The 27157-nt window shown below is 36.2% G+C and overlaps 1 protein-coding gene across 4 annotated transcripts in view; it reads left to right on the top strand.

Moving 5' to 3' along the window:
* The window catches only part of PIK3C2A (phosphatidylinositol-4-phosphate 3-kinase catalytic subunit type 2 alpha), a 102857-nt gene that overhangs the window by 44390 nt on the left and 31310 nt on the right, over window positions 1–27157 (top strand). For 3 of the 4 annotated variants that reach the window (XM_032358953.1, XM_032358952.1, XM_032358951.1), the window contains exons 4-18: window positions 311–468; window positions 2388–2508; window positions 3459–3570; window positions 4981–5060; window positions 5191–5254; window positions 10449–10592; window positions 12077–12125; window positions 12206–12416; window positions 14484–14606; window positions 15708–15875; window positions 22109–22220; window positions 22618–22763; window positions 24924–25112; window positions 26317–26410; window positions 26896–26990. In XM_032358953.1, coding sequence (XP_032214844.1) covers window positions 311–468; window positions 2388–2508; window positions 3459–3570; window positions 4981–5060; window positions 5191–5254; window positions 10449–10592; window positions 12077–12125; window positions 12206–12416; window positions 14484–14606; window positions 15708–15875; window positions 22109–22220; window positions 22618–22763; window positions 24924–25112; window positions 26317–26410; window positions 26896–26990 — 1866 coding nt within the window. The remainder of the gene's footprint in view (window positions 1–310; window positions 469–2387; window positions 2509–3458; window positions 3571–4980; window positions 5061–5190; window positions 5255–10448; window positions 10593–12076; window positions 12126–12205; window positions 12417–14483; window positions 14607–15707; window positions 15876–22108; window positions 22221–22617; window positions 22764–24923; window positions 25113–26316; window positions 26411–26895; window positions 26991–27157) is intronic. The other variant, XM_032358954.1, reaches the window with a different exon arrangement.

Raw genomic sequence — 27157 nt, 5'->3', positions numbered from 1 at the left:
TATAGCCAAAAAATCTGAAGCAGAAAACCTCATTTAATGCCTTGTATCCAGTGTATGCCTGGTTAATGTTGCTAGTGTTACCACAGATCTCCTGGCTCTACTTAATAATCTCTTTTCTTGGATTCCTCTTATCTAAAAGGCAAATGCTGGTATTTGGAATTTAACTGGGGTCCATTCATTACAGTTCTTATGAGCTACTTTAGAATTGAACAAGACACAGAACTGAATGGTAGTAAGCATGCAAAGTTTTGTTTAGGGCTCTCAAATGCAGCTTTAAAAATATTTTTAACTTCTTCTTTCTTGTGAACAGATTGAAGACCAACTTTCCATATACCAATCACTGCACAAATCCGGGCTATTTGTTAAGTCCAGTTACAGTGCAAAGAAATATATGTGGAGAAAATGCCAGCGTGAAGGTCTCCATTGAAATTGAAGGATTTCAACTGCCAGTTACTTTTACATGTGATGGTAGGTTTGTGGTTTCCCAACCATCTTGCTTTGGGAGAAATGTTTAAAATGTTATTTTAATCATTCTTGACCCTGTTATCATTAGGTATCCTTTAAAAAAATTTTGTGTTGTGTGTGTGTGGTAAAATACTTAACATTCATTAGTTACCCTTTTCAAAAAAATGGCATTCATTTGGATAATTTTCTGGTTAGGACTAGTGGGAAAATAGTTTACCTTTATGACTGCATATTTCTGTGAAAAATACTGAGTAATTTTGATTAATTGGTGACATTTGGCCAAGGTCCCAAAGCATGGTATTAAAAGGCTATTTGTAGTCCCAATTTTTTTTTTTTTCATTTTATGGCAAGAAGAGTGTTTGTTTATAAATAGCTGTCAGTGAAATTGAAATTCCAGGTATCTTGCTAAGCTCTTCTAAGAAGTAGATAATCCTCCTTTAGTTCTAACTCTCTTCCAAATTTGGTGTGGATATCCTTTCTAGAAATGTATCCTTAAGTCTGTAGGAAATTTTTGTCATAGTTTGAGTCTCATGATGTATATTATTTTAATGGGATTCCAGCAGTAGAATAAGGGCTATATTTCTACAGTACTTTGACCTAAAATTGATGCCATTTTGGGGGCATGGTTTTGACTAGGAAAATGTCCATTATTTGGATACTTTCTTTGTAGCTTTGCACTTTTCAAGGCTCTTTGAAAAAAAATATGAATCTGAAACAAAAATGTTAGCCAACTATAATAATTATTCTTTTAGTTTCTAAAGGAAAAACTATTCTTATAACATACTTTGAATTTTGATCTGGGGATTATTTAAAATCCTTTTGTTTTAAGAATTACTACTAAAATTGAAAAAAGATCAATAGGCCCCTTGATAGAAATAGTAAACACTGATGACAAGTATTTCAGTTTGTATGGTTTTTACTTAATATGTCAAGATATCATTACTTTTTGAGGAAAAAAGTAATGACTTAAAGACAATATATCAAGACAATATAAAAAAGACAATAAATCAAGATACTGCTTTTTGAGAAAATATCTCAAATGCCTATCGTTTGGTTCTTCATAAACATGCACATTTACAGTGTACATCTCTGTTAAGAAATTTAACCACATTATGATATAAGTGTGTCCAAATGATAAGTATTACCATACAATTGGCTGTTCAGAAATGTACCCATTGCATTAGATATTTTATGGCCTTTTCTGCCAATCTGTTGATTTTCATGAAGTCTGAACTGAATAATTGTTTTCTAAATTGAACATAGGAACTCTCAGAAGTAAATTACTTTAAAGGGTTACTTTAATTTTTAGTGTCTTGTAATCTTAGTATCCAGCTATTGTCACGAACAATAATTGAACAATACTTCCTACTTGCTATATTTTTATTCTTTGGAAAATTTATGAGGAACATGTCAAACATTTAAAATGGTAATTATTTTTTCCTTATGATTTGGTTTAAATCATTGTTTGCTGTGTCCTGCTAAATGTTTACCTTTTTGGAGGAGTCTGTGGTAGGGAGGTGGCTTTCTTAGCTAAGATCTGCCCTATCTAATACAGTAATCACTAGCCCCATGCGGCTATTGAGTACTCAAAATGTGGCTAATATAGAGTGAGATGTGCTATATATGTAAAATACACAGTGGATTTCAAAGACCCAATTTGAAAAGAAATAAGCTGTGTCATTGGTAATTTTAAAATGCTGGTTATATGATGCAATGACATTTTGGATTTATTAAGTTAAATATGTTGAAATTAGCTTCACCTGTTTCTTTTTACTTTTCTCAATCTGGCTAGTAGAATATCTTAAATTCTGTATGTGGCCTACATTATATTTCTGTTGTATGGGCTCTCTTAAATGATAAGAATTACATTCTCAAGTGTATAGAGTGAAATGAGCAAAATGAAACTGATGCCTCTTTTACAGTGAGTTCTACTGTAGAAATCATTATAATGCAAGCCCTTTGCTGGGTACATGATGACTTGAATCAAGTAGATGTTGGCAGCTATGTTCTGAAAGTTTGTGGTCAAGAGGAAGTGCTGCAAAAGTAAGTATTCATTTAACTACTGAGCAACGTCTTTTGAAATTTAATTTTAAGGAGTTAAATTAGAAAAATTTCAAGTTAAATTTGTACTCCCAAGAATACATTGGGTCCTACTAAGTTAATTCATTGGATCAATAAGCTTATATTGAGATACACTTATATTGAGATGTGTTTAAGACAGTGGAGAGCTAACAGACATAATTAAAACGTGGTATTGCCCTTAAGCTTATAGTGTTAAATGGAAAGAATGGTGGGCAATTGGTTGATAAGTGAATTTAATGACTCTTTTCTTTGTGCTAAGAGTCGATAGTCACATCATTATAGACTCCCCATTTTCCTTTTGTAGCATGTACCATTATTTTTCACACAGTGGTCAGCTGTGACTTCCTTTTAGTTGCCTAAAATAATCATTATAATTTTTTTCTGAACCAGATAATTTATAGTATCTAGCTTTTAGTGCAGTTATTTTACAGATTTTAGTATTTTAGGTTATTCGAAATGCCCTACCCTTGTTTTTCTTTTCTTTTTTTCATCTTCATCTTCTTTCTTTTGTGCTGTGACTCTTCTCATGTAGAATTACTCTTTTATTTAAGTGTCCACACTTGGTTAAAAAACTGTCTCTACAGGGGCGCCGGGGTGGCTCAGTGGGTTAGGGCCTCTGCCTTCGGCTCCGGTCATGATCCCAGGTGGGATCGAGCCCCACATAGGGCTCTCTGCTCAGCGGGGAGCCTGCTTCCACCTCTCTCTCTCTGCCTGCCTCTCAGCCTGCTTGTGATCTCTGCTTATTCAGTCAAATAAATAAATAAAATCTATAAAAAAAAAAAAAAAGAAAACTGTCTCTACATTTTACCATTCTCTTCAATTTCTGATGCAGATACAAGTTATATCTTACTCTTACCTCTGTAATTTCTACTTTGAGAATAATATTGATGAAAATTAATATATTTTATTAGTAATCATTGCCTTGGAAGTCATGAATATATTCAGAACTGCCGAAAATGGGACACAGAGATTAAACTACAACTTTTGACCTTCAGCGCAATGTGTCAAAATCTGGCCCGAACAGTAAGTATGTACCTCATAACTGAATTGCATTTGGTTGAATCTGAGTAATTCTCCTAATTAGCCAATTTGCAATTTCTGCATTCTCCAAGATTTCTGAGTTGGACTGGTGAATGGATTGGAATGAGGAACTAATTCTACCCACAACAAGGGTTTTCAGCAGATGGGGGGAACTTTTCAATCATGGAGTCTTAGATAGCATACTACTGTGAGCTGGAGGCATATTTGAAAATCAGAGTGGAGGAAATAAAAGCTTGATTTGTAATGGTTTTACAAGAATGAAAACATTTGGGTTCTAAGAGAAATGAGGAAGGAGGAAAGATTTTGAATAGTAAATACGGTTTGGGGGAAGAAGAGATCCACGTTGACGTTTGCATCAAACTGAAAAATATACATTATTCTGCACTAAAGAAACCTATTTCTCTTCTTAAAATACAGTACTTTCTTTTGAAGTTAAAGCACATTAGAGTACAGGAGATTATGCTGTTTTATTACTGTATGAACACTTGATAAACTTTAATCTTTAAAGAGAATTATTCTTCACTTGGTAGAACTTTGGTGGAAAAATAGCAGTCATTTTTACTTTATTTTCTTATGTTTTACTCCTGTGTTTCATAAAATTTATTTCACTTGGGTGGAAACTATTTCATGAAATTCAGTATATTTTAGCAGTCTTCGGTGGCTTTTCTTCAGTTTCTTAAGAAATTATGTTTTTTAATATATTTACATACTAAAGACTTAGTATGGCAGAAGAGACTGGTACCTTGTTTGTTGAGGCTAAGGTTGGGAGCAATTTGATTATCATTAGAAAACTAATTCAGACATTCAGATGATTTCTTCCACATCTGATCCAATCCCACCATCATTTTCATTTGGTTGTCAGCCATCTTTAAAAGTGTTTGTTTTGGGACACCTGGGTGGCTTAGTCGATTAAGCAGCTGCCTTCATCTCAGGTCATGATCCCAGGGTCCTAGGATTGAGCCTCACATCAGGCTCCCTGCTCAGCAGGGAGTCTGCTTCTCCCTCTGCCTCTCCTCCAGCTTGTGCTCTTTCTCAGATAAATAAATAAAATCTTAAAAAAATAAATAAATAAAAATTGTTTTGTTTTTTAAAGCTCTCTATTCTTTCCTTATAGAACAGAAATAGTTGTTACTTTGGGAGCTACTTATATATCAGAAACTAGACCTAAGACATTTATGTTTTAATTTATAAAATTAATTTTTTAGAGTACTTTTTCCTCACTCAGTTATAAATAGCATTTAATTCTGATAATATTTTAGCCTCTGTTCTGAAAAATCACTTTAGTTTCAAGAATTTATCATACAACTTAACCATATTTAATTTGACAATAGGAAGATCAAAGAATGGATTTTATTTTTCTACTAAAAATGTATATATACACATTTTTTTTAGGCAGAAGATGATAAAACACCTGTGGATTTAAACAAACACCTGCATCAAATGGAAAAGCCTTACAAAGAAGTCATGACAAGGTGTGGCATCTAAAACATTAATTTCAGGTTTTCAGACTTTGCTTTTGGATGTGAATACCTTTATTTTGGTGAATAAAACAAAGTATTAGTATATAGGATCCTTCAGTCACAATAATGTTCTTTATTTCAGATATCCTGTTGAAGAACTTTTAGATTCTTACCACAACCAAGTGGAACTGGCTCTTCAAATTGAAGTAGGTCTTAATTCACATTTTGGCATGATGACTTAAGGATTCTTATCTTTGTTCTATCTTAAATATTAGTGTGGTGGTGGAGGAAATATTGTAGAAGGATGATTAAAACTATATTCTTGATGTTGACATTTGATGACTTGTTTTCTGAGCCATCTTGTTAACCAAAGTTCTGAATATTGCATGAGTTAGCACTTCACCTCACTTCCGCTTTATTACTAAGAGGAGCCTTCAGTTCAATTCAGATAGCATTAACTGAATGTTCACTATGTGCTAGATGCTGGAGTTATGAAAATGAAAGCTCTAGTCCCCATTTACCAAGAACTTAAAACTAGTGATGGATTTAAACACAGTTTCATACAGTTTAGTAAATGTAGTATAGAGGTATACATTGTGTTCTTTGGGAGATCAAAGAAGGGCACTCTTCTAACTTGAGAGTTCATGGAAAGCCTCTAAGAAGGGAGTTTGCCTGAGCCAAGTCAACAGTACGGGTTAGCTAGAAGATAGGTGGGAAGGGCGTGTGAACAGCACACAGATTTGATACAGATGTGAAATACATGCGTTTCTGTAATAGAGTACAGAGTGTGACAGGAAGATTGGGAGAGGACACTGGAGATACCAGATATGTTACCACTTTATAATCCATGTTAACTTCTAATCTGTCTTCTAGGTTAGAGGGCCATATCCAGTCCATTTTCTGTTTTTGTAAATAAACAATTTTTGGAACACAGCCACACTCATTAGTTTACATATTTTCTGTGACTGCATTTGTGCTCTAATACTAGAGTTGAGTAGTTGGGACAGACACTGTTTATTCTACAAAGTCTAAACAACTTACTATTTGCTATTTTATGGAGAAGGTTTGCTGACCCCTGCTTTAGCCATTAAAGGTATTTTTAGCTGATGATAGGGGGTTGATTGGGGTGAGTGACTTGTTTAGTCCTAAGCTTTGAAATCCCTCTGGCCATACTGTGTAAGTTACATTGAGTTCTGGCAGGATTGGTTTCAGGGAGACTACTTAGGAAGGTGTTTTATAGTATTCCAAGTGAAAAATAATTAGTGTGGCCAAGGCAGGAAGGAGGGATCTGATTAACAATATTTAGGAGATACAATTGGCAGGATTTTGGTAAGTAATGAGATGTAAGAGAAGAAATAGTGAAGGATGACTCTTAAATTTCTAGCAACTAATACATTCTTGTCAGCATTTAAACATATTCATTTATTTGGTAAATGTTGAATATATCTCTTCATTGTGATGCTTGCTGTAGTTGCTGAGGATATGGCAGCAAACAAATGAAACTGTAATCCCAGCTCTTAATTTACACTCTAGTTGGATGAGACAGACAATAAAAGTAGCAAAACGTGCTGTATCAGGTGGTAAGCACTACAGAGAAAAATAAAGGAGGATAATGTTTCGGTTTCAACATTTGTATTCAGAGAAGGCCTTATTAAGAAGATGAAATTGAGCAAAGAACTAGAGAGAAAGAAACTATCTGGTTTTCTAGAGGGGGAGGAGGGTGCCTAGTATATATAAGGTCTGTCTGTCTAGCTAGAATAGAGTGAGGAAGAGGGGAGAGAATGGAAACAGATCAGTTAGGAAGATATTTTGTTAGCTGCAAAGGGTGGATGGGGGAAGAGGGGGTTGGGAGAGGGAGAAACCAGGAGAGGGGCAGATTTGGATGGAAGATATGGAACTTAATTTTGGACTTTATGTTTGTGATGACTTTTGTTCATCTTAATAGCAGTGTTAAGTAGGCAAAGCTGGATGCAGGGATCTCACAACCCTGAGATCATGACCTGAGCCGAAGTCAAGAGTCAGACACTTAACTGACTGAGCCGCCCAGATACCCCTTTGTTCCCTTTACTTTTAATGCTTTTCCTCCAGATATTTGCATGGCTTACCCATCAGTTTAAGGTCTCCACTCACTTATCACAGATGTCTTCATGACCATCTTATCTAAAATAGTGACTAAAAAATATTAATACCCACATTTTTATAGCTTTATTGTGGTATAACTTATATACCATAAAATGTACCCATTAGATATATATAATTCAATGATTTCTTTTAGTAAATGCATAGAATTGTATAATTATCCCCACAATCTAGTTCTTTAGAACATTTTCATGACCCCCAAATTTTCCATTTGCTACTTTACAGTCATTCCCCATTCCCAGACCCACCCACAGATAATGCCCAGTCTGGTTCCTGCTAGATAGATTTGCCTTTAATGGAGATTTCATGTAAATGGAATCATAGCCTATGGAATCTTTTATATCTGATTTTTTTTTTCACATATCCTACTGTTTTTAAGCCCTGCCCATGTTGTATTTAAGTTGTAGTGTGTATCCACAGTTGGCTGATTTTTTTTTTTTTATTGCTAAATACTTTCATTGTATGGATACACCATATTTTGTTTTTATCTGGCCACCAAATAATGGACATTTTGTCAGTTTACAGTTTCTAGTTATGAGTTCACATATAAATCTTTGTACATTTTAATTTAGCTTTTAGGGGAGATCAGGAAGTTCTAGAAGTTTTGATTCCTACAGGCCTTAATTTTCTAGAGATAAGGTATTAATTTATTTAAGTAAAGTGAAGTTAGGGTAGTGGCAAATGTTTTGAGCCAAGGAATAATGGTTTGGCTTCATATTCTAAGAAGAATGGTAAAGAGAACTGACCAAGAACGAGTAAAAGGAATGTTAAGTAGCATGCAAGTTCCTGCTGAAATTAGGGAATGTTGAATCTGTACAGTTCTGAGATCTTCTCTGAAAGTATTCAGCTACCTGGTAGAAGAAGCAGAGAATAGTATCTGAGCTCAAAGACTTCGTTTAGTCAGAGTGAATGTGTGAGAACAAAAGAGATTGTGATCAGAGTATGTATGATATTGCAGTTTAGATTCTGATAGAGTATAATTTGGGGGTTGAAGATGCTATGAGTTTTCCACATGGACATTTATATAACTGAGGCTTACAGGATATAGGGTAGAAAGTCAGGGGAATATCCTGAGCAAAACTAGGGTGTACAGTGGGGGAAATGACTACATGTCAATTGTCAGGCAGATCAGGCCATTAGAGGACAAGTTAGAAGATAGGAAATATAGTAGTAGAACAGGGAAAATTAGAGAGTCATTAATTAATAAAAAGTATTTAATTACTATAAAGAGTGAAAGAGGATTCTAAAGAAGGATTTGACATATTATGGCTTGTATGCTAAATCTGGCCTATTGCCTGTTTTGGTAAATAAAGTTTTATTGGAACACAGTATTAGTCCTGTATTATCAGTATCTGTTTTCACACCATAATAGCAGAGTTAAGTTGTGACAGAGCAGATGTGGCCCTCCAAGCCTAAAAGGTTTACTCTCTGGCCTTTAAAAAGTTTGCCAATCATGCTTTGAGGGGTCCAACAGTAATAATAGGTGCGAAAAAGCAGCTGTTAGCTCTAGGTTGAGGAACAATGGATAGTGAAGGAATTCTAAGGACTTAGGATAGAACCTTCCCTCCAACCTCAGGCTAAAATTCAGCCCTTTTTTGGAAATCCAGCCTCTTCCAAGAGGGTTTGGCTATCTCATGGACACATGGGTTGCCTGTAGCAAAGAACCTTAATAGAGTTGTCAGACTGAGAGACCATGACCTGGGGTGGGGGTCAGCAGGTAGCAGCTGGAGCTGGTCTTTGGATCTGATGCTGGTCTGGAGCTGGAGCTGGAGCTGGTCTGGGATCTGATGCTGACGTAAAAAACAGAGGACTAGACTGGGACGCCTGGGTGGCTCAGTTGGTTAAGCGGCTGCCTTCGGCTCAAGTCATAATCCCAGCGTCCTGGGATCAAGTCCCACATCAGGCTCCTTGCTCAGCCGGGAGCCTGCTTCTCTCTCTGTCTCTGCCTGCCACTCTGTCTGCGTGTGCTTGCTCTCGCTCTCTCTCTCTCTCTCTCTCTGACAAATAAATAAATTAAAAATATATATATTTTTAAAAAATAGAGGACTAGAACCCTGATGAGAAGTGTCTTCATGCTGTTGTGTGAGTGTCCCTTCAGTGCCCTCTATTGACAAAACCTAACATTGTGTCAGCTGGCAAAGGAAAAATGTTTATAGGTCTAGCTTCAGTATCACAAAGTAGAGCAAAGAAAGATGGATTTGAAATTGATAGACTATAAATTGATGACTGGCACATAAAAAATGATGGGGAGTAGTATAGGAGAATAACGTGGGCCTCAAAACTGGAAAGGTTTTTGCATGAAGGTATAGGAGTAGAAGCAGAAATAAAAGTTATCTAAGCCAAAATGGGGAGCTAGAAAACAGACTGTCAGGTCCTGAGGATTGGATGGTAATTGGGTGTTTGAGAGAATGAGGTGGTTTTATTTAAGCATGAAGGTACAGGGGGCATTTAGTTTATGGTTGCCAAGTCTCAAGGGTGGGAAAGTTTAAATTTTTACAGGATGGTACAGTACTAAGTTTCAGCCCATTCTAATAGTACTTGGCCTATAAGGTTGGCTTAAATGTTTGAGGAGTTCATTCATTATGTAAAAATGTTTCTTAATGAGATATATACTTTAAAATGAGGATGGAGGAATGGGGAGGGAGTTTTAAATATTCTTATCAGATGAATGATTTTATAATATATTTGTACATGTATACTTTTGGATCATGGTGAAATCAACAGTGGTTGAATACGCTGGAGGGATAGTCCTCAAGGAAGTTTTTTCATGAGACAAAACGTAAAAAATGATGGTTGTACAGATGTAAACAATGCTTAAAAGTTGATTTAATGTTTCATAACTGTGGCCCAATGTTATTAATATGTGGCCAGCCTCTGAAGAACTTGGTTTCTGATACCAAATTTTTCGCAGGTAGGATTGGTGTTTTTAATATAGAACTTAATCCCAAACGAGAATGAAAAATAACTCCAGTTTTTTTTTAATGACTTAACAATTTGTTAATAATTTATTATTCTGATGAAATTAATGGCATTTGCGTATGAATAATTATCTCGTGCAAAGTGAAAAATCAGACCCAGTTTTTCCTATTCAAAATAAAATAGATAATTGAAAAGATTATGTTGTATCTTTTTCATCACAAAGAGGAAAGGATATCTGTTCTTAAGCACATCTAAAATGTCTAGTTTCTGATGTTATCTTTTCTGAAACAGATCCTTTAAATTCTACATACTTACGGTTATTTTACTTTTTTATTTTTAAAGAACCAGCACCGAGCTGTAGATCAAGTAATTAAAGCTGTAAGAAAAATCTGTAGCGCTTTAGATGGTGTAGAGACTCTTGCCATTACAGAAGCAGTAAAGAAGCTAAAGAGAGCAGTTAATCTTCCGAGGAGTAAAAGTGCTGATGTGAGTATTCTTTTAGTAATTAGCCTTTTGTTAAATGCAAGTATGTATTTCAGTGAGTATCTGTCACTTAAACTGGGAGATTTTTGCTTCTTCTGGACAGTGTGTTACCATTTTAACCTTGGCTTTCACTTTTAAGTTGATTTGGTCACTTACTTGATAAAGTTGGGAATTCCTGAGAGGAGATGGGCTGCTTTGGAAGGGCTTTGTGAGGGTTGATATTGAATACATGGATGTCAAACTATGAACTTTTAATGTGTGAAGGAGGAATTGTGGCATAAATAAGTTGGTTAGAGAGTTCAAGGTGTATACTGAGCTTCAGAACCTGGGTGGTTATAGTTTCCATTTGTCCTTCTGGATGGAAACGTCCATGACTGCCCATGGGAGAAGTTCTACTTTGGCGATAACCTCTTCCTCTTGAAAATATCCAGAAACCTCACTAATAGTTACTTATTGCCTCAGAAACAACCAGCTTGGGAGTCCTTTCCTGATATCATACTGTTGCTTTTAGTAAAAGCTCTCCCTATGCTATTTCCATGGGGATTTAATTACCTCTGTTCATAGAGTTATTCATAGCTCTGATAAAAGGATGAGTGAAGGTGGATTCCAAGACACAATAAATTTAACAGAAGGAAAAGTTATATTGATGGTATGCCTTTCAGCATATCTAAGAGAAAGCTTTATCGATTTATTCTCACAGAGAGCCTATCTATAGGGTATATAGAAATTTGGGTCTCTTTTCTCTTCTCTCTCTCTCTCTCTCTTTTTTTTTTTTTTTTTTAAGAGAGGGAGAGAGAGGCAGGGGAGGGACAGAAGGAGAGGGAGAAAGAGTCCTAAGCAGACTCTGCAGTGAGTGCAGAGCCCGACACAGTGTGACCTGAAGATCATGACCTGAGCCAAAACTGAGTCAGACAATCAACCAGCTGTGCCACCCAGGCGTCCTATTTTAAGATTTTTATTTATTTATTTATTTATTTTCAATTTGACAGCACAAGCAGGGGGAGCGGCAGGGAGAGGGAGAAACAGTATCCCTGCTGAGCAGAGAGCCCGATGTGGGGCTCAGTCCCAGGACACTGGGATCATGACCAGAACCAAAGGCAAATGCTTAACCGACTGAGCTACCCAGGCACCACAAAGATATTCTTACTATACTAATAGTAAAGCAACTAATGGAATATAAAGCATCATATTAGTGTATTTATCACTTTTGGGTTTCAAATCTTAATTACTAGACTGATTGAATAAGGCAGATTTTGTTGAGTTTCTGTATCATGCACTAATTTTCAGTTACTCTGATTTTCTTGATAACTAAAAATAATTTGTTTATTTGGGGGTTTTCACCCCTTTTTGCATTTTTGCTTTGTTTTATTCTGCAGGAACTTTTGGGAGGTTTGGGAGGTTTCCTGATAGAGCCTGTAATTTAATTTTTACCTTTAATTTCAGTACATATGGGCAATTTTCTGACTAATTTATATGTGTGCATGCAGGTGACTTCACTGTCTGGAGAAGGAGATATTAGTAAGAGTTCATCTAGGGGTATGTCTTTAAGTTCTTTAAATTTTAGCAACAATTGTTGGTTTTTTTGGAAATTATATTAACAATTCCTTTAAATCTAGGATCACTGAATTCTGAAAACCCTGTTCAAGTAAGCATCGACCAGTTAACTGCAGCAATTTATGATCTTCTCAGACTCCATGCAAATTGTGGTAGGAGTCCTATAAACTGTGCCCAAAGTAACAGGAATGTCAAGGAGGCTTGGACAACAACAGAACAGCTTCAGTTTACAATTTTTGCTGCACATGGAATTTCGAGTAATTGGGTATCAAAGTAAGTAAGTGTTTAAAATGGAATATGTACAGCTTTACCCAGAAGCTGTTCTAATTCTATAAAATGTCAGCCATGAACTGTTCTCTTAATATTTAAGTGGATGATATAGGAATTACCAGATACCTTTGTGGTTTTCATAAAAATTACAGAGATGTTTGAAGCTGTTGCAATAAAAAATACCACTCACTACATGCATAAAAAGGCAGGAAAATACATGTGTAAGTTTATAAAGACAAATACTAATAAACTAGTCAATTTATGACTGTTATTTTTCAGCCTTTCCTTTAGAAAAGGCAATTTACTGATTGCTAGGCTTTGAAGTCTATAAGAGCATATGTCTTCTACTGAATTTTTTTTTTTAAGATTTTATTTATTTGACAGATCACAAGTAGGCAGAGAGGCAGGCATAGAGAGAGAGGAGGAAGCAGGCTCCCTGCTGAGCAAAGAGCAGATACAGGGCTCCATCCCAGGAGCCTGGGATCATGATCTGAGCCGAAGGCAGAGACTTTAACCCACTGAGCCACCCAAGCACCCCTCTTCTACTGAACTTTTAATATGGGCTTTTCCTTTTTTATTTTATTTTTTAAAAGATTTTATGTATTTATTTGACAGAGATCACAAGTAGGCAGAGAGGCAGACAGAGAGAGAGGAAGGGAAACAGGCTCTCTGCTGAGCAGAGAGCAGATACAGCGCTCCATCCCAGGAGCCTGGGATCATAACCTGAGCCAAAGGCAGAAGGTTTAACCCACTGAGCCACCCCAGCACCCTGTCTTTTTTATTTTTTTGTCAGTGCTACAAAGTTTGCCAGCTTCAGCTTATGAAATGACTAATATAAACTGAAAAGTCTGAATTGAATATTTTTAATGAAATAGTTCCATAATAACTTAATGCTATAAAGTAAAATAAAGACTAGTGAATAGATACTGAACATGCATTCTGCTTAAATTAGCTTTAGATTAATAAACTAGAATACATAATTACTTGAAAGTGATATAATAACATTCAGTAAATATTTACTGAATACCATCTTTGGGCAGTGTTCTTCATACTAGGGATTCAACAGTAAACAAGGCAACAGAAGAATCTCTGCCCTCTTGGGACTTGCCTTTATATGGATACTACTGCCATGTGAAGGTGTTTGATTCTTTTAAATGTTACAGGTGTAATACCTTCCACATCCTCCATACAGATTCTTATATACACACAAATTTGAGGATACTAATGAGGAAAATAGATACTTGGTAGAAGACAATACAGAAAACTGCAATGATAATTAAGATGGAAGGAAAGTAAAATGGTGAAGAAAAGAGTGAGGTTGAAAAAGGTAGTCACATAGTTAGCTAGAGGAGTTTTGTGAACCAGTGAGATCAGATTTAAAATATATTCCAAATGATTAATAGATTGTATATATGAACGAAATGGTTAATGTGTAAGCCTAGCAGTAAGTTAGAAATCTAGGAGAATACAGTTTTATTGAACCCAAGGCTCCTAGCCTGGAAGATTGCCTGACAGTATCCAACCAGCTCTGTATTTGTGGCAATTAGGGGCTAAATCATTGCTGTCTAATGAGAATACAATAGCATATATTCCATGGATGGAAGACTCCTAATAGATTAGAAGACTGGCTCAGTGCAAGTCAGGCCCATGCATTAGTATGCTTAACTGACTCTAGTTACTTAGCAAAGAAAATAGCACCTACAGAAGATAATGTTTCTACTTTCTCTTCTAAGAATTTACCTAGAAATAAATAATTATTCAGTGCCATTCAGCTAAAATCTAAAGCGAATAACTGATGACAAAGTTGTGAGGAGGTTTCTAGCGCAGCCGCCTTAGACTTGCACTTGGGCATACACGTTTCCTTCTGTATTCCAAATCCTCTGCTATACTTTTTCTTTATTTTTGTAGCATTTGCAGTAGTTGAATTTTAGATGTTTTCCAAAAATTCAGATGAATGGTGGCCAGATAATTTCAGATAATAATCACTTTTAGAGAAAAATGGCTAATGATATGCATTTGTATCAGTTAACAAATTTGTATTATCAAATTAAAAAATCTTTCTTTTCTCAGTTATGAAAAATACTACTTGATATGTTCCCTATCTCACAATGGAAAGGATCTTTTTAAGCCTATTCAGTCAAAGAAGGTTGGCACTTATAAGAATTTCTTCTATCTTATTAAATGGGATGAACTGTAAGTGAAAGTTTTGGCTTTTTATTTTTTCAGTATGCCCTCTTTTTTCCATGTATGCATCCTACTTTTCATTTTTATCACAATTTCCACTAAAGTCCACTAAATTCTTGTATCTTAAGGTCTCTCCTAGATGATATACTATAGAAGAGACAAATTTTCATTTAAAAATCTGAAATACTGTTCTGAAAAATGTGCATATTGTTAAATTACAGAACATGCCATTAATTGTTCTTAGACATTTGTCAAGCGAAAACTATAAAAAAATTTACATATAATTGTACACACGTACCATAGAAATACGGTTTTCATAACATTGCTTAGTTTAGTATTTATTCTGTAATATTGTATATATGAAGCCTAGTTCTTGTTAACATTAGAAAACTAAATCCATGTACAAGATACTTTGCACTGTTAATATTTTTAAAATACTGTTTTTAAACTAAGGGGATGCTTTCACCATTTAGGGAGGTATGTAATTGCAGAACTTTTTATTCTGCATTTATTAAGTGTTTTCCTATTTTTACTTTTTTAAATTACAAAAATAACGCATCTTTGAAAATAATAATACAAAAATATGTATGGGTAAAAACGGTATCATTTTATTTCCAACACTTAACCATCTTATGACTCCTCAGAGTGACCACTTTTGACCCAATGTATCCTTTCAGACTTAAAAAATTTACAAAGGTAAACATACATGTCTGCCCTTGTTGTTTGTGTGTGTGTGTATATATCTATATCAATGTGTAAAATACATTTTATATATATGTATATCTGAATCAGAAATACTCAATCATCTAGTTTTTCCTAAAGGCAATAAAAATGACTATTATTTTCCCTAGAAGTTGACAGTATCAAGTCTTGAGAAAATGCACTAAGAAATTTTTTAAGAACTATTACATATTTGAAATTTTAATGAAATTTATTTAAGACTTTTATAGTAGATATTGGCCAAACTTGCTGCTTAAGTAAAAGTTACGCAGGATTAAAGATTTTTTGATAAGTCAAATGAAATGCCTAAAATTGTCAGTCTCATTAAATGGTTAAATTTCATATTTGATCTAATTTGTCTTTTCTATTAATACATTTTTCCCCCCTTAGAATCATTTTTCCCATCCAGATATCACAATTGCCATTAGAATCACTTCTTCACCTTACTCTTTTTGGAATTTTAAATCAGAGCAGTGGAAGTTCCCCTGATTCTAATAAGCAGAGAAAGGGGCCAGAAGCTTTGGGCAAAGTTTCTTTACCTCTTTTTGATTTTAAACGGTAAGTTTTACTGAGTTATGATGGTGAGTTACTATGGACACATCTGCAACATCAGAATTGTCTAGAGAGGGGCGCCTGGGTGGCTCAGTGGGTTAAGCCCCTGCCTTCGGCTCTGGTCATGATCCCAGAGTCCTGGGATCGAGTCCTGCATCGGGCTCTCTGCTCAGCAGGGAGCCTGCTTCCCCCCCTCTCTCTCTTTCTGCCTGCCTCTCTGTCTCCTTGTGATCTCTGTCTGTCAAATTAACAAATAAAATCTTGAAAGAAAAAAAAAGAATTGGCTAGAGAATAGTGTGGGGAACAATGACATATATGAGATAATGAGCTATCTCAGTTTTTGCAGTATGAATAAAAGGAGGTTATTTCAGAGACACGGATCAGAAGAAATCACAAAGTAACTCTGCTATAATTTGAACATATCTACCTGGGTACTTAGAAGATTGTTTGCCACTCGCTATTCCAGGAGAAAAGCAGCAGCCAGTTTATGCAGAGTACTATGTTTTTGACATAATAGTCATGGTCTTAGAAGTTTTCTTGATACCAATAAAACAACTCCCATTTTTCATCTTCTCATACTTTTCCCATTCTTCTCCAGAATTTCAGAGTCTACAGCTGCACATTATTTCCTTCTCTTTTCCTAACTGATCTACCCTTGCTGCTGTGGGCCCTGGCCTTTAACCTCCAGAAGTCTCCCATATGTTCAAAACCTTATTGATCCTTTGGGGCAAAGGAATTCCTTTTGAGCCTTGTATCTAATAGCCCTGCGGTAGTATAATTTATCTGGCCTTTCAACTATTTTAATTATGTTTTAAGTAGTATGTTCCATGAAACTATCAAGTATCTATCTAAATGAGGGAAAAAAAAATTTGAATAAGCTCCAGATATTTTTCATACAGTACACAATAATATTTTGCCGAGTGATAACACATTAGCATATTGAAGTATCTCTCTAAAGTTGTGCAGTCAAGAAACCTATTATGTTTACTAACAGTAGTACTGTAATGACAAACACACAGCATTTGTTATGCTAGGTATTAGTCTAAGTGCTGTATATGTATTACACCAACCCTAGGTGTAGGGTTACTGTCTAGGAAGGCAGGTGTTACTATCCCTTTTTACAGAGGGGAAATCAAAGTAGAGTGAGCTTAAGTGACTTGCCCTAGGGTACTTAGCTAATAAGTAGAATTGGGATTTGAATCTAAGCAGTCTGGCCTCAGGTTCTGTGTCCTTATTACCCTAAATTGCTATTCTCAAATTTTTTTGATACCATTGTACATTTTTTTTTTTTATTCTGGAATATATGCTCTAAAACACTGTATTCTGTGGGACAGTTTGAGAAGTGATTTAATAACTTACCTGTTCTATAATAAAAATGAAGAATGAAAAAATTTTTGCTAATCTAGTTCTTTTTCCTCTTAAATGGCAAATACACTTTGGTTTTCTAGTAATCATTTATTAAAATCATATGTTTGAAACATTGACTTCACAAATTTTGTTCTTTTTCTTTCCTTTTTTTTTAAATTTTAAAGATTTTTATTTATTTATTGAGAGAGAGGCAGTGAGAGAGAGCAGAGGGAGGAGAAGGTCAGAGGGAGAAGCAGACTCTCTGTGGAGCTGGGAGTCCAGTGTGGGACTTGATCCGAGGACTCCAGGATCGTGATCTGAGCCTAAGGCAGTCGTCCAACCAACTGAGCCACCCTGTCGTCCCCACAAATTTTGTTCTTAAAATGTTCTTTTCCTATGTACTCATACATAGCATTTATTCCTTTATTTTTCTCTCTTTAGTTACTTTCCTCCCATTTGAGGAGGCAGTATTAGATTTTTTTATCTGCTACCTTTAGGTAAGCTCAAATTTTACTTGCTATCTGAAAGTAATTCTGAACCACCAAAGGCTAGAGAAAAGTAGTTGAAGTTATTATCACTAAGGATGAGTATTTAGACCTTTTGCTAAATATAATCCATAATTACTCTAAAACAATATTGGGGACGCCTGGGTGGCTCAGTTGGTTGGAAGACTGCCTTTGGCTCAGGTCATGATCCCGAAGGCCCCAGAATGGAGTCCTGCATGGGGCTCCCAGCTCCACAGGGAGTCTGCTTCTCTCTGACCTCCTCACTCAGCTCTCTCTCACTGTCTCTCTCTCAAATAAATAAAATCTTAAAAAAAAAATAAATAAAACAATATTGGCCATGTGGAGGAGGGAAATTGTGTTCTCAATTGTGGTGAATTAGTGTCAGGTAACAGTTATGTGAGAAAATTAAATAATTGCATCATTATCATTAATTTTTATGAATAAAGTTAGTTCTGGGGCACCCGGTGGTTCAGTCATTTAAGCATCTACCTTCAGCTCAGGTCATGATCCCACGAGTCTGGGGATCAAGCCCTACCTACCTCTGGCTCCATGCTCATCAGGGGAGTCTGCTGCTCTCTCTCCCTCTGTGCCTCCCCTGCTTGCGTGCTCATCCGCTCACATGCAAGCTTTCACTCTCTCTCGCACGTGCATGCGCATGCTCACTTTCTCAAATAAATCTTTTTTCTTCTTAAGATTTTATTTATTTATTTGACAGACAGAGATCACAAGTAGTCAGAGAGGCAGGCAGAGAGAAAGGAGAAAGCAGGCCCTGCAGAGCAGAGAATCCGATGTGAGGCTTGATCCCAGGACCATGGGATCATGACCTGAGCGGAAGGCAGAGGCTTTAACCCACTGAGCCACCCAGGCAGTTGACTTTTGTTAGACAAATAGTCTGCATCCAGCACTCTGCTATTAAAACAATAAGCAGATGGCATTAAGCTTGAGATTTTGCCAAATAGTGCAATTGGTCTAGGTAGGTAATGTTGTTAGGTCCTAGCATTCAAGAAACATTCAAAGGGAAGATGGTTAAACATTAATTCAAAATGTTAATGATTTAATTCAGTTAACTTATTATAGTACAGTGATCAGAAATCTTGGTCTTGAAATTCTTTCTAAAAATAACTTATGTTGGGGTGCGTGGGAGGCTCAGTCAGTTAGGTGTCTGTGGCTCAGGTCATGATCCCAGGGTACGGGATGGAGCCTCGCATGGAATTGGGCTCTCTGCTCAGCAGGGGAGCCTGCTTCTCCCTCTCCGTCTGCTTGTGTGCTCTCTCTCTCTCTTGCTCATTCTGTCTCTCAAATAAAATCTTAAAATAAAAATAATAATGTTTAAGGTGTAGCCTGCATACAACCTGATAAAGTCACTCTCAGAGGGAAGCCAAAAAACTTAGAGGCATTTCAGTCAGCTTCAATAACAGATGAGTTCTTAACTCATTTTTAAATAAAGAGAACCAAGCGTTTAACCTGCCTTTCCTTAGTGATTCAGGGTTACCAAATAATTGATGTGAGAAAGTTTATAAAAAAATTCCAGCTAATAGATGATTAAGAAATGATAGAATATCACAATTTTGTAACCCCTACTGAAATAATAGATTTAGGCCAGGTTTTCTCAGTCTTGGCACTATTGATATTTTGGGCCAGATCATTCTTTGCTGTGGGAGACTGTCCTGTGCATTGTAGGATGTTTGGCAGCATCCCTGTCTTCTGCCCACTGTTTGTCAATACTGTCCCCTAGTTACCAACCAATAGTGCCTCCAGACCTTGCCAAATATCCACGGGGGTGGGCAAAATCACTCTTGGTTGAAAACCATTGATTTAAGGATTATCAGTTCTTGCTTAAAGCCATTAAGTGATTAACTTTTCTGGAACTTCATAATGGGTAGTTTAGACTGACTGGGCCCAAAAAAACTGATGATCTTCACAGAAAGAGAGAGAAACCAAACAGTGTCTTTCTTTATTTGATGTAATAGGAAGTAGTATGCGATTTTACCTTTATTTAAGTATTCTTGCCAGATAACTAAACCTGAATCAGATCAAGCTTCTAGATCTAACTACTACTCTACGAAAGTGTAGGAGATAAAGGGACATCCTAAATGACACTAGAGGAATGCAATCAGTTAAATCCAGGATATAGAAAATTCTTAGAACAAAAGACCTGTTTTTTTTAAACAAATGGCAAGGATTAAAAAAAAGAGAGGAAGAATGTAGAGATAAAAATAAAAATAAAGCAGACTTTTTCTGTAAAGAGGACCAGGTGGAAGTAGTTCAGTCTTTGCAGGTCATAATACACTTGACACTTGAATAACAGGGTGGGGGTTAGCAGTGCCTTTTTGCCCTGCACCCCCCCCCCCATGTGGTCAAAACCTGCAAATAACTTAGACTCCCCAAAAACTCAACTAGTAGCCTGCTGTTGACCAGAAGCCTTATTTATTTGACAGAGATACAGCAAGAGAGGGAATACAAGCAAGGCGAGTGGGAGAGGGAGAAGCAGGCAGAGGCTTAAAGACTGATCCACCCAGGTGCCCCTTACATAGTATATTCTTAAAGTGAGATAGAGAAAAGAAGATGTTATTAAGGTCATAAGAGAAAATATATTTATAGTACTTTATTGAAAAAAATGAGTGGACCTGCACAGTTCAAGGGTGTTATTCAAAGGTTAATTGTATTCTCTGTCACAAATGCAAAATCAAAGGCAAAAAGCAACAGTAGTCAATAAATGAGTGTGGCTTCCTTCTGATAAAAGTTTATTTACAAAACCAGGTGATAGGCCTGGAGTTAGGCCCTTAAATTAAAATATACTTAAAAAGACATCATCCAAATGCAGTGTTGGAAGTTGCTTGGATCTTTATTCAAACAGCCAACTTTAAATAAACTTCTGAGACAATGAAACTTGAATACTGACAGATAGCTAATGATTTTAAGTAATTGTTTATTATTTTAGGAGTGATAATGGTGTACTTATTTTAAAATAAAACAGTGTTTATTGTTTAGAGAGATCTAAAAGTATTTACAGATGAAATAATATCAGAATTTGCGTTAAAATCTAGTTGGGGGTGAGGGTGGATCTGAAAAAGAATATAATGTGTCGGAGATTTAAAGGCTGTTAACCTTCAAGAGAAAACACTAAGACTTGAGTCTAGTTTTGTAAAGGATATTTGCTGTTGGAATAAAATGAATAAAGTTTGATGAAGTTCATAGTTTTCTTTATATATCTCATGATATTTTTCAGAAATTTATTCTGTGTAAAGATATATCAATGTCTTACTGATAAATGTTTTTAATTTAAATTGGTAGTTTAGGGTAAGGGTCAGCACACTCTCGTGTACTGCCTTTTTTTTGTAAATAACAGTTTTGTTAGATCACAGTATACATTTTTTATGTATTGTTCGTGGCTACTTTTGCAGTATAACAGCGAAGTTAAGTCTGCAACAGATTGTCTGACCCAAAAAGCCCCAAATGTTTGCCATCTGACCCTTTACCGAAAAGGCTTGCTGATTCCTGGTTTAGAGCACAGATACAACTTCTCTTTTGAGATGATTAGTGTTTGGTTGCAAAGTATACTGTATTGGTTTCCTTGGCATGTGGTTTGTTCTTAAGGTGAAAGGGAGCTGTTATGTAATCCAAATTATTACCTTGAGATGTATTCCATTGTAGATCTTTTTTTTTTTTTTTTTTTTTTTTTTTTTTATTTGTTAGAGAGAGAGAGAGAGAGAGAGATACAGAGCGCAAGCACAGGCAGACAGAGTGGCAGGCTAGAGGCAGAGGGAGAAGCAGGCTCCCTGCCGAGCAAGGAGCCCGATGTGGGACTCGATCCCAGGACGCTGGGATCATGACCTGAGCCGAAGGCAGCCGCTTAACCAACTGAGCCACCCAGGCGTCCCCATTGTAGATCTTTAAAGACTGTTCTTCACCTTTCTATTTATAAAAGTTGCTTTGGGTGGGGGAGGGGGACCAAGGGTGGGGTGCCTGCTAGCTCAGTCAGGAGACAGTTCAACTCTTGATCTCGTTTTAAAGTTGCTTTGGGAACAAGTGAATCTGAGTCTTAACCCTCTTGTGTTCTATCCTTAACCCCATTCTTCCCAAGATCCACTATTTCATTCTTCCCTCCCTTTGTCCCAGCCCCCACTCATCAATACATTTACTTGAAGTATTAATACTCTATGGAGAGTGACTCTGGTATGTTCTTAAAGATGATACTTTTATCTAATGGATGCTTAATAAATGTTTGGATAAATGTTTCAAATTCATTCCCATGTAATGTTAGTTTTTTGGGGTGTGTGTGTATGTGTGGGTGTGTGTGTGGTGTGAATTTTGAAGCAGTTTTTAAAATGAAAACTACAAAAATAAAATGAAAGCTACAGTATTCTTCTGTCTACATTCATGAAGGTTTTTAACATGTGGAACTAAGCTTCTGTATCTCTGGACTTCGTCACATACAAATCCTGTTACTGGAACAGTACCCAGAAAAGGCTACGTGATGGAAAGAATAGTGTTACAGGTAATGGTACTTATTCATACATGGGGAGGTTGAGATTTCTTATTAAGATATATATGTATTTCATGAATTAGATTGTTAACTAAAGAAGCCTAATTGGTCTTGTTTGATCTTAGGACCTGTCTTCAATTTAAATGTTAATAAACCATTTCCTGTTTCTGGAAACAGCAAAAAAAAAAAAGGGGGGGGGGGACTTGTATTCATCCCATGTAATATATGTGCCTTTGAAAATTACCAGTGATGGTAATCACTTTCAGCAAAAGGACAGGAAGTATTAATTCAATATTCAATCTAATAGTCACCCTGATGGCTCAGAATCCATTTTCTCAAAGACAAATTAATGTGGCAGATATGTGGACTCTTTAGCTGCAGTCTGATAAACCTCTGTTAAATTTTTAAGGTTGATTTTCCTTCTCCTATGTTTGATGTCATCTATACTACTCCTCAAGTTGACAGAAGCATCATACAGCAACACAACTTAGAAACACTGGAGAACGATATAAAAGGGAAACTTCTTGATATTATTCATAGAGACTCATCACTTGGGTATGCTCCTTCAATTCTTGTTTTGCCTGGGTATTTTCTTACATTGTAAATCTCAAGTTAATTGTTTGTTTGATTGTTTTAAGATATTTATTTATTTATTTATTTATTTATTTATTTATTTATTTGACAGGGAGAGATCACAAGTAGGCAGAGCAGCAGGCAGAGCAAGAGAGGGGAAGCAGGCTCCCTGCTGAGCAAGGAGCCCGATGTGGGACTCGATCCCAGGACGCTGTGATCATGACCTGAGCCGAAGGCAGCTGCCCAACCAACTGAGCCACCCAGGCGTCCCGACCAGATAATTTTTTGGAAAAGAAATACAGTGCCTTTTGAAGCACCTGGGTGGCTCAGTGGGTTAAAGCCTCTGCCTTCTGCTCAGGTCATGATCCCAGGGTCCTGGGATCAAGCCCCGCGTTGGCTCTCTGCTCAGCAGGGAGCCTGCTTCCTCCCTCTCTCTCTGCCTGTCTCTTTGCCTACTTGGTGATCTCTGTCTGTCAAATAAATAAATAAATAAAATCTTTATTAAAAAAAAAATACAGTGCCTTTTAAATATCTGAGAAGATGTTTGACCCCTCAGTAATCAAGAAAAGGAAAATTACTGCAATATAGTATTTTATACACATGTCTTAGATGAAAATTAAAATGTCTCATCATATAAAGTATTGATGAGGATACAGAAAAATGGGACTTAAACTGTTGGCTATGGCGCTGTGGAAGATCAAAATCGATAAAGGTCACAGTGTACATAGTCTGTAACCTAGTGGTTATAGTTCCATTTAATTATGTCTTCAAGAAAACCTTTTATATTTGCTTATGGGGTAAAGAATATTCATTGAGGTATTTGGATTATTGTAAGTGACAGTGAGTGTCCATCAGTAAATGTTCAATTATTATACCTTTAGCCAGTGCAGTATTATATAACTATTAAGAATGAACTTATAGGGATGCCTAAGTGGCTCAGTTGGTTAGACCACTGCCTTCGGCTCAGGTCATGATCCTGGAATCCCAGGATCAAGTTCCGCATCAGGCTCCACGGGGAGTCTGCTTCTCCCTCTGACCTTCTCCTCACTCATGCTCTCTCTCACTGTCTCTCAAATAAATAAATAAAATCTTAAAAAAAAAAAAAAAACTTACAGCTAGCTGTGTATACTAATAGGTAAGATGTTAAATGAAGAAAGCAAGGAGCAGAATAGTTTATGTGGTATGTTACTATTTACGTAAAGAAAAAAGAATCTACACATACCTATGTATATGCTTTTATATCAATAGACTATCTCTGGAAGGATATGCAATCTTTGTGTTTTTTGTTTTTTGTTTAAGATTTTATTTATTTATTTGACAGAGATCACAAGTAGACAAAGAGGGAGAAGCAGGCTCCCTGTTGAGCAGAGAGGCTCAATCCCAGGACCCTGAGATCATGACCTGAGGCAAAGGCAGAGGCTTAAAGCACTGAGCCACCCAGACGCCCCAAGGATATACAGTCTAATAAGGCAGTTGTCACTGGGAGGGGAACTGGCGGGAGAGACTTTAACTGTGCACCTTTTTGGAATATTTGCATTTTTTCAGTTCTCCACATGACATGAATGCATCAGTACATGTATTTATACACAAAAGTAGATGGATGGGGGTAGTAAAATAGTGACTGTTTCATCACATAAACATTTGTCATTAAGACTGAATTAGAGTCTTCCAAACAAATACTTCTCATTTTGAATGTTCCTCATTTGAGCTGAATAATCATCTTCTAAAATCATCTTCTAATATGTAATAGCTTTTTTTTTTTTTGCATGATATTTGATTTTACTTGTATAAAATGGATGATATCCTTGCTATCTTGTAGGGTGGGTTCTGCTTATTCAACTCTGATTTCTAGTGCTTGGCATCTGGTTAGAGCTCAATAAATTTTTATCATACTGAATTATCCTTCATTTTCATAACTAAGACTTTTATCAAGGCAGAATGATTTCTTTCTATCCCCCAAATTAGAGTAAATTAGTAGTGTTTGCTATATATTGCATTTTTCTATTCAAAATTAGTATTAATGATTCTACCAAGAAGTGGCTGTCCTAAAATGAATAAATTTCTTTTTTGTATTTTTAATCATTGAGATTATAACTCATTATGATATCATTGAGAAGTGATTTAATTTTGTCATATATGCAGACTTTCTAAAGAAGATAAAGCCTTTTTGTGGGAGAAACGCTATTATTGCCTCAAACACCCAAATTCTCTTCCTAAAGTACTAGCAAGTGCCCCAAACTGGAAATGGGTTAATCTTGCCAAAACTTACTCACTGCTTCAGCAATGGCCTCCCTTAAACCCACTGACTGCTTTGGAGCTACTTGACTCAAAGTAAGTTAACCATGAGTGAATGTACTTGCTCTATTTTATTGTTATCATTTTTTCCAATAGGGTATATTATGTTGCAGGAGTATTTCCCTTTGTTTTACCATGAACGCAATTCAGTACAATATAAATGTGTAAGTGTGTATTTTTATAAACATACTTTTTGTGCTGGGGTGTTTTTCTTGTTGTTTTTTTTTTTAAGATTTTATTTATTTATTTGACAGGCAGAGAGGTGGGCAGAGAGAGAGAGAAGAAGGGATGCAGGCTCCCTGCTGAGCAGAGAGCCCGATGCATCCTCCATCCCAATCATGACCTGAGCTGAAGGCAGAGGCTGTTAACCCACTGAGCCACCCAGGCGCCCTGTGCTAGGGTTATTAAAAAGAGATGTCATGGGCAGCCTGGCTGCCTCCGTTGGTGAAACATGGGACTTTTGATCTCCGGCGGGGTGGGGGGCAGTTAGGAGTTCAAGCACCACACTGGGTGTAAAGTTCACTTTTAAAAATTAGGAAAAGAATAGAGTTGTCCTATCATTTTAAACTAACCCAGATCCAGCCTCACATCAGGCTCCCTGCTTAGTGGGGAGTCTGCTTCTCCCTTGGTCTCTCCTTCACCCTGTTCATGCTCTCTCACCCTGCTTTGTCCTCTCCGGCTCTCACTCTCTCAGTCAATAAAAAAAATCTTTTTAAAAAAAATAATAAAACTAGCCTAAAGAGGGATTTAAGTTCTAAATTTTGAATAATTTGTTATTTTTTTTATGATATGGGTCAAAATGTTCATAATTAAACAGTTTCTGAACAGTCCTGAAGTTGAATTTGTATAGTACAGAAAGATTTTTCTTCCTTAAAAAAAAAAAAAGAAAGATGATTGCTTTTGAATAAAGAGCTATTTGAATATTCTTTGTCACATATAGATTAAGATTGTGTTTTTAGGAAATACAGTTTCAGGGGCGCCTGAGTGGCTCAGTTGGTTAAGCATTTGCTTTTGGTTCAGGTCATGATTCCATGGTCCTGGGATTGAGCCCTTGGATCAGGCTCCTTGCTCAGCAAGGGGCCTGCTTCTCCCTCTCCCTCTGCCCCTGCTCCTGTGTGCTCTCTATCTTACTTACTTTCCTCAAATAAATAAATAAAATCTTAAAAAAAAAAAAAAAGGAAATGCAGCTTCGCTAGAAAGAAATCACTGTTAAATCTTGATTTTTGTGGTGCTTCTTTAGATTTGCAGATCAGGAAGTGAGGTCTATAGCTGTGACCTGGATTGAGGCTATAAGTGATGATGAACTAACTGATCTTCTTCCACAGTTTGTACAGGTATGTTTTTTACTGGTTTACCTGTTCACCTTACTCTCCACCCATTTTTTATGAGTAGAGAACTTGCTAAAGGATCTCCATTCTGTTGTGATTAAAAGTACTTTTGTGGGAATGTTTAGGTACCTTAGGTTTGGATGTAGTATGATTTTTTTTTCCACTATTGTTAACTGCCCCACTTGAATATTTTATATACAAACACACACACCTAGATTTTTAATTCTTACGTTTTTAGATTCTCAGAACAAACCAGACTTGAACTTTTCTTTGATTTTTCTTTATTAGCCATTTAAACGTAACTAATGAATATTAAACCTACACCTTTCTTCTTGACTTTATAACATATATAGCCTAAGTTAATTCATCTATTTCATTTTTATCAGTGTTATCTTAAATCTTGCTTTATATAGTTTCTCTTTTGATAATTTTGTCCTAATAATATTGTATGGGTTTGACCACTAGTAATTCTTACTTTCCTTTATGTGTAGGCTTTGAAATATGAAATTTACTTGAACAGTTCATTAGTGCGCTTCCTTCTGTCCAGGGCATTGGGAAATATACACATAGCACACAATTTATATTGGTAAGAGTTAAACTTTTTTTAAGTAATTTATTTCTTATCTCTAGAGATGGTATACTCTGAAAGTCTAAACAGTATCCTCAGACTGCTAATGTCAATACCAGATGTTTTATTAAGGGCATGATTATAAAGAAGGCAGATTTTTATGTCCTTAGAAATAAAACCAAAAA

The sequence above is a fragment of the Mustela erminea genome, chromosome 9, assembly GCF_009829155.1.
Source record: "Mustela erminea isolate mMusErm1 chromosome 9, mMusErm1.Pri, whole genome shotgun sequence".
NCBI lineage: Eukaryota > Metazoa > Chordata > Mammalia > Carnivora > Mustelidae > Mustela > Mustela erminea.
The sequence above is the reverse complement of the archived record's forward strand: the minus strand, read 5'-3'. Positions and strand labels throughout refer to the sequence as shown.